Here is an 8309-nt window from a genome sequence, read left to right on the forward strand (position 1 = left end):
AAAAGTTCAAAACTCCACAAAATATTTTATTCTTAATTTACACCTTTTCCAAATTCAGCATGCTCTGTTGCTATTGCCAGTCATGCCTATATGTCTAAAGCCCCCAATGGTTGCCTATCCTACTGCCCAGTAAGGCGAGTGTTATGGAAAATTATTCAAATAAGTTTTGGGAAGCGTATCTCTTATCTCTAGACCATGAAAGACTTCAAATTATCCAACCAAATACCCGTTTTAAAATCTTAAGACGCACATGCAGTCGAACGTAGAATGATCTTCGGAAGGGGCGTTAAATAGGTGCATGTTTTCAAAGTGTCAGTGCTCATCCAAGACGTAAACACATTAAAAAGTATTCTGCTCGGAGAAAGGACATATTCTCCTAAGATAATCTTCAAAATCCTTGACCCTTTCTGTACTAAACATCCTGATCATGAACCCAAGCCTGGAATATAATGACAGGCCTTGCGTTGCATTTGCAAATGAACAGTCCTGTATTCCAGTACCGCTACATTTACGTCAGTGCTTGACATATCCTTGAATGAACAAGCAATAATGGTAATAATTATAATAATAAAACAGTCAACAAAAGCCTTGTCCGTCTAAGTTCAAATATTGCTATCTTTTTAAAATGCATTTCGCTAATACAATATATTGAGGCATATAGCAGCAAAGGTGTGATTGCGTTAGTTGAGCTTGGTACATCCCATTGTGTTTTTTCCTTGTTCTCAACTGATGAGTCGCAATTTTACCTACGAGCACATTTTGGTAGACGTTCAGGTTTTAAGCACTGTTCAGAGTATATCTAAACTGAAGTTTTCCTTTCGCATTTTTGGGAGATAGCATGACTTTCTGTCCTGGGAGCGGCCTTCTCGTGCCATCCTGTAACAAGGTGAACAATGTAGAACATTTTAAAGCTGAATAGCAGTGATTCTATGGTGAGACATTCAAAATATCGACTCTAATTAGTGCACGGAAATATAAGTTAACAGTATAAACATCGGTCACACTTCACCCTTTAAAGATACCTTGCCCATACAAATACTTACATCATTTGAGAAGCGCCGCAGTCGAAATACTCGCTCTTTCTTATTGTCTTTTGATTTCATCTCAGAGTGCCAGGAATCAAGCTTCATTTCCAGACTACTCAATGCTTCGTCGCTGGTTTGCCAGTCCCGGAAAGGTTCTACCGCGCCTTTGACTTTACCATCCTTAAGTGCTTTATTGTGGCAACTGAATGTAAATATTGATCGGTTTTCGCCAGTATTTCCTGGGGAAACATTATTACTTAGGTGAGACGGGTTTTCCCATGGATTTATCTTGGTCGCTCTGTCGTCGGTTCTGCTCTTGTTCCAAAACATTTTATTTTTTGTCAGTTTTGAGTCAAAGTCTCGATGAATGAAACCGGATTGTTTGCCGAAAGTAACCCCACTTAAACTTTGAGATAACTTTTGTTGTCTTTTGTCTGTTCTTCCAAACTGTAAATCCGTATGCAAGCTGCGTAAAAAATGGGTGTCGTCCATATTTCCCAGTCTATCCAACCTTCTCTCTATCTTAGCTTTGCAGTGTGCCTTTATTGCATCTGCCGTCTTGGAATATCTTTTCATTAACTGACGTTCATAAGACCTGGTTGTCAAGAGAAAAACTTCACATGGAACCGCAGCAACTGCAGTCTGTAGGTAGCGAGGAACATCGAAAGACACTTCTATGTCACCTTCAATAAAAAACAAGATATTTTGCGATACCATATACAAATATAGGTTCTTGCTTATTCGAGAACCTTTGATACAACTTTTGGAGCAATAAAATTTAATACCTCTTCTCTTTTTTCTTGTATTTTACTCAGCTTTCGCATTCAGAGGGTATCTTTGTAGGCACTGGTTAAAATAGGTTAAATAGAGGATTAAGAACTAAAGAACAGTCTATATTCAGCAAATTAAATTTCCATCCAACAAGAACCAAGTCTGAAATCTGATAAATGTTTTGAAAGGACTTGGTTTTTCACTATAAATGCATTACGTGATAACCGGTGTAACAAGAATGGTAGTCCTGGGAATGGAAGTCCCATATAATTAGTACAGGTTGGGGTTAGTTGGACTATTGGGGTTAGTATATGGGACAAATGTCACCTGTACAAAGTAATGGGAAACGGACTACGGTTCCTGGGGACACCCGTTCCTTTTGCACCGGGTTTTGTCAGGCAATGTTCCCCCACACCACCCCCGTCCTTACCTACAGCCTCCCCTGTCCCAGAAATGCACACCTCTACACTTCTGCCTCGGTGTCCAAGCCAGTTGGTGACAGTCAAGGGTTTTGTTCTATTGGCTCCAACTTCTTTGCTGAGCAGGCGTCTTGTAAACATAAAATAGTGTTTTAACACTTTGAAGTGTTTAAAAAAACTCAGTTATATTAGTCATGTTGTTGATTTTGACTGAATAAGATTATCAGTGATGGTAAGACCATTATAAACGTATCGAAATAAGTTTTATTGATAGAACGAAAGTGGACAAAGTTATGCATTTACGATTTGCTCACCCGTCTTCTTTGCCGTCAGGTTTGCTCCAATGGCTTCCTCGGAAATTGGTGAAGTTGTTCTGCCGCCAATGGAGTGATGGCTGCATGGTGATTTTAACTTGGCCTCTGTCAACAAATACCATCAAAAATCACTTACAAAACGTAAATCGACCAATAAAGATACAAACATGTGTACGTAAATATGAAAATTAATACAAAATGTACCTGATATTGAAAAGGATCAGATAATTGTCTGCAAAACGATTTGTTTCTTGTACATAATAAACAGGTACAGTTATGTACAGGATAAGATGTGGAGTACCTGATAATATAAAATATCCCCTCCACTGGGTCGCCCTGCTTTAAAATCAGACCATCAAAGGGGATGGTTCTTTTGATCAAGCTCATGGCAAGCTGTCTTTTGCACTTGGGTTGCCAGCTACAGAAATATTCACAGTTATTTACAAAGGCCATCTTTGCATTAAACTCTTGTTCCTTGGCGGCTCTTAGACAGCGATTGAATAGTTCTCTGCTGACGACCAGTAAATCTGTCTTGGTGTCGACTATAACGGAGGCGGTACGGACGCAGTCCTCAGTAATCAGGGCTACTTCACCAAAACTTTTACCTTCATCTACAGTAAATAATGCGTGATAAGTTAAGAGAAAAACTTTTTTGTCTGTTAAAATTAATTCACAGATTGTCGAAAGTGGCACATCAGAAAATTAGTATCAGTGTTTTTTTCTGATATCGTTACAAAGAATTTTTCTGTGGAGATGATGTCCAATAAACATCTGAAGTTGACAAGTTTATAGAGACTTTCCTGTTTTCTACTCACCCAGGCTTGTGACGTAAGCCCCGTATGGCCGCCTGTCCAGAGGCTTGGAGCGAACAGAACTGTCTTCGTTCTCCAAAACTATCTCTCCATCTCCAAGTTTATTGTTGAAGTAAACAGAAACTTGTCCGTGGAGTATGATATAAAATCTAGAAGAATATAAATTTGTTTGAACAAATATTCTCAGTGAAGTTTAACGTATCTACCTGCACCAACTAAAATGCAAATTCGCGTCTAGATATTTTAAAGACAGAAAATGTAAAAAATTTAACGACATACCTGTCTCCCTTTTCTTCTTGGTGTATGATTACGTAATCTGTGTCACAGTGCTGAAAATTGCAGTTGCGAATGATGTCCTTTAAAATATCTATAAAGGAAATATCAAATTGTTAGATCCATTTCTTAGTAAGTATTATCCAAGTAAAAGCAAAATTTGAAATCTTTGGCATTATATGTTCATTTAACAAACGACATGAAAACAATGATTTCGTAACTCAATTATGATATCACCTGTTTCGGTTGTAAAGCCCGCTGACAGACCCTAGCGGATCCAGGAAGATTTGTGAAAACAACCATTTTCAAAAGAGAAAAAAAAGGCTGAAGTATCATATGATAAAACGAAATGAAAATGATACTGCAGTGAAAATAGGAAAAAACACCATCTTTTTGTGACTAACCTAGATTTTAAGCTCACCTTTTTGAACTGATCTAAACAGTTCGGATTTCTTCTGGAACCAGGGGATCAGCTGCTCGATCATAGCATCCGGTCTGGAATCCGGTGGCTGGGTGATCACTGACAGTACTTTTTGGTACATAAAAGCCATAATGTCTGTTCTAAGCACACCAGCTTTGGCCTTGATGGTTCAATCAGAATTATGGCTGTATCACAACACTCAGAATTGGCAGAAGAAATAATCTTCAGTTTCGGAAGTCCTTTTCGGTGTCTTTTTTTACGCCAGCATCCTGTTAAATTCTGTTGTGCTGTTATCACTTACAAGTACAGATCCATATGCGCAGTTTTGTTTGCTATTGAGTAGCCACAGAAAATGTTGCATATTCCACGTATAACATCACCGACTGTTTTAACTACTACGTGATGTATCGCAATGCAACAGCTCATTGAACCCTTTCAAACAAAATCTAGCATGGGTTGATTTTACATATTCTTCGCGCGATTCTCATTTTATGCCTTGGCAACGAGCTATTTTTCTAATCCGTCTCTGTCACAGAATTCAATGGACATATAGTGATGTACACAAAGCACTTTATTTGCGACGTATATATTCCTTTCATATTGCTTTTACAAAGACCCGCGTGGAATCGTTACCTGTTATTGTACTACCAGTTAGATTGAACGATTCACCTGGCAAAGAGGGCTGAAAATAGACTCCCGCCAATCTCAGATGTGTATCACATAACAAAACCGGTGTATAATTATAGGCATTTTGAGTTCAAAACCTTAAAACATATTATCCCAAGTGAGAAAATTAAGTTAACAGGGTGTGAGAGTGATCGACTTTAAAGGGATAATAACTCTTCGTTTTGGTCAAAAAATGAATTTTCCTGGATTAAACAACAATTTCTCCATACTTACCAATGGTAAATGAATCCATTTTTACATTCAAAGTTAGTCCCTAGTTTTTTTCTAAAAAGTTTTTTTTTGTTATAATCTCTTAAGTGATTATAACAGTGAATAGCCATCAATGGAGGTCACGTGGTCTTAAGACAAGCTCAGATATCAGAATAATAGCTATAACTGCCGTTTTTGTGGTATATCATATTTCTACGAGATGTTTACAATGTTTTTATTGTAAAATATAGATCTCATACGAAGAGTTATTTAGTCCGGTTGCTTAGGGCAAAAAAATGGCCAAATCGTGACACAGCGGATAAAAGCACCAAACTTTGCATGTGGGTACCTTTTGACATACTAAATCAAATTAGAGCCGTAGCCCACGGAAAAAAATTACTGTTTGGCCAAAAAAATCCAAAATGGCCGCCAATTTGTGAAATTTTGTAGAAATATATACATATCTATGTTGATTTTTATCAAATTAAGTATTTTCTCAATGTTTTCCACATCGTTATTACCCATATTATGCATATGTGTCAGATACCAAACTAGTGTCCTTGGACTTATTGAAAAATCCAAGATGGCCGCCGTATGGCATAGGAATACTAGAACATATACAAGGGTGTTCAACTAACTAATGCCAACTAGGAAGATGCATTGCCCACTATCTAATTAATTTTGTTTCTTATTACACAAATAATATATTTGTGGTGAGTAACTAACCTTTATTCACAGGCAATTCGAGAAAAATCCAAGATGGCCCCCATATCAAAGGAATACTAGTATACACATAGGGCTTCTTCTGCCATGGAGATATAATATTAATTGATAAATTAGGTTTGTTTCTGAGTATTTTCCACATCTTTTTAATTCATATAATATATATGTGATGAGAATGTTATGTGTATCATTTTTGAAAACAAAACAAAATGGCTGCCATTAGCCATAGAAGGTGGGGTTCAGTTAATACCTGCGAGAGATAGGCTTACAAATAAAATGAAGCTGAATTCAGTTGTTATTCTGTTTTTTAGTATTATTATCCCATGATACATATCTGTTAGGTAATTAATGTCCATATTTTATCATTTTGGGGAAATCCAAGATGGCCTTCTTTTCCCCATAGGAAAAGTGGTGCATTAGATTTAATAGGCACTTCTAAGGCAAATGAGGGTAATCATGATATTTTTTCAAAATACTTAAGGGTATACACTTGTTATCCACCAGATAGATATCTAAAAGTCCAAAAAGAATGTGGGAAATACAGAGAAACAAAATTCATTTTATATTGAACCCAATGTTTCTCTGGCAGTAGTTGACTGTACTATTCCTATTGTGAATTGCAGCAATCTTGAATTTTCTCAAATACGCAAGATGCACACTTGTTACACACCAGATTTATAAAGAGTAAGGTTAATAAGGTTGTCAACATGTTTAAACATCAAACGGCTTTATTTCATGTTGGAATCAATGTCTGAACTGTTTTATCAATTGACACCTATGTGCATTTGAATGATATATTCCTATGACAACTGGCAGCTATCTTGGATTTCTCCGAATAATACTCAAGAATACATACACTTTCAAAACACACAGAGTCTTTCATAAGGATAAATAGGATATGAAAAACATTAAAAACAACCCAACGTTAACTACGTTTAAATCGTACTCAGTGTATTTCTAGCATTATTTGATTATGTGTTCGAATATTCTAATGACAAAAGGCAGACATCTTGAATGTTTTCAGAATACCCAAAGATACACACATGCTACAGACCAGGTATACATCATAGGAGTAATAATAAATGGAATGAAAAACATAAATTATTTTTAAAACAAACCCATGGAAATGTAAATGTATAATGAACCATATGCCTCTCTAGCAGCAATTGAAACCCACCCATTAGTATTCCTATGTTAAATTGTAGGTATCTTTTTCTCAGAATATCCAAGGATGCACACTATTTACCCACCAGATATATATCATAAGACTAATAAGGATGGGCAAAACTTGATAAGCAAACACAAATTCACCCTGGTAGTAGATGAAAAGCCATGGATGTGCAGTTGTAATTCCAGTAGTATTCCTATGGCCAGTGACGGCCATCTTGGGTTTTTCTCAAAATGATCAAATATGCACATTTATTACCTGCTAGATATGTATCACAGTGTAATAATAATGTGTAAAGCACTAAAAAATAAACTGAATTTGATAGTGAATTAGCTGGCATTAGTTCCAACCCTTTGTAATACTATAAGTATTCCTATTACATATGACGGCCATCTTGGATTTTCTCAAAATGCCCAAGAATACTGTTAGTTACTCACCACATACATATTGTGTGGGTAGAAAGGATGTGGAAAAACACTCAGAAACCAGCTTAATTTGATAGTGAAAAATTAATCTTTCCAGTTGCCATTAGTTGAATCACCGTATACTAGAATTCCTGTGGCACATGGCAGCCATCTTGGATTTTCCAAAATGCCCAAGAACACTTCGTAGTTACTCACCACAAACATATTATGTGGGTAACAAAGATCTGAGAAGCAGACTTAATTTGACAGTGGACAACGTATCGTTCTAGCTGGTAATAGTTGTGCACTAGTATTCCTACAGGTATGGTTGTTTCTAGGGCAAATGACAGCCATCTTGGATTTTTTCAAAAAGTCCAAGGGAACTTGTTTGCTATTTGACATATATGAATAAAATGGGTAATAAGGGTGTGGAAAACTTTGAGAAAATAATTTATTTGATAAAAATCAACATAGGCATATACATATTTCTAAAGAATTCAATAAATTGGCGGCCATTTTGGATTTTTTGGCCAAACGGTAATTTTTTTCCGTGGGCTACGGCTCTAATTTGATTTAGAATGTCAAAAGGTACCCACATGCAAAATTTGGTGCTTTTATCCGCCGTGTCATGATTTTTTCCTTAAGCCACCGGACTAATTATCCCTTTAACAGAATCGGTTTATTTCTAAGGGGGGAACCCAAGGCCAAAGTATATCAATTAGTTGACAAGAACGATTTTACACTGAAATATGTGAGGCACAGGGATAGGAAATGTACCAACTTTTGTACCAACCTTTGTCTTCGTTTGCTTACGTTAGGACACACAATAGATAGTTAATTTAACTTTTAATAAAAGTTGGTTTATGGGCAGTGCTTCTTTGTAACCAGGGACGGCAGACGCAATTTTGACATATGATGCTACATTTCAGGGTCCGTCGGTGTTTTAATTTTTTTATTTCAGGGAGGGGGACATTTTTTCTTGGGTGTCAACTATTCATTTCCAGATCAATACCCAGTATATTTTTCCGTTACAGAAAAAAATAGGTACAGAAAATTGAAATTTTCCCTAAAAAATAGGGTCGGTCGCACTCGTTAACCAATAG

General features: G+C 36.6%; 1 protein-coding gene across 1 annotated transcript; it reads right to left on the reverse strand.

Annotated features, from left to right (window-relative positions):
- On the reverse strand, window positions 1-5279 carry LOC106173902 (uncharacterized). The gene is made up of 8 exons (XM_013555233.2): window positions 4036-5279; window positions 3621-3708; window positions 3345-3490; window positions 2831-3140; window positions 2530-2634; window positions 2227-2345; window positions 1044-1708; window positions 1-876 (listed from the first exon to the last, which is right to left on the reverse strand). The coding sequence occupies exons 1-8, from the start codon at window positions 4163-4165 to the stop codon at window positions 778-780; spliced, it is 1662 nt and encodes a 553-aa protein (XP_013410687.1). The 5' UTR covers window positions 4166-5279; the 3' UTR covers window positions 1-777.
- Window positions 5280-8309: the final 3030 nt, after the last annotated feature.

This window comes from Lingula anatina, chromosome 1 (assembly GCF_051362555.1).
Source record: "Lingula anatina isolate TDL-2025a chromosome 1, LinAna3.0, whole genome shotgun sequence".
Taxonomy (NCBI): Eukaryota; Metazoa; Brachiopoda; class Lingulata; order Lingulida; family Lingulidae; genus Lingula; species Lingula anatina.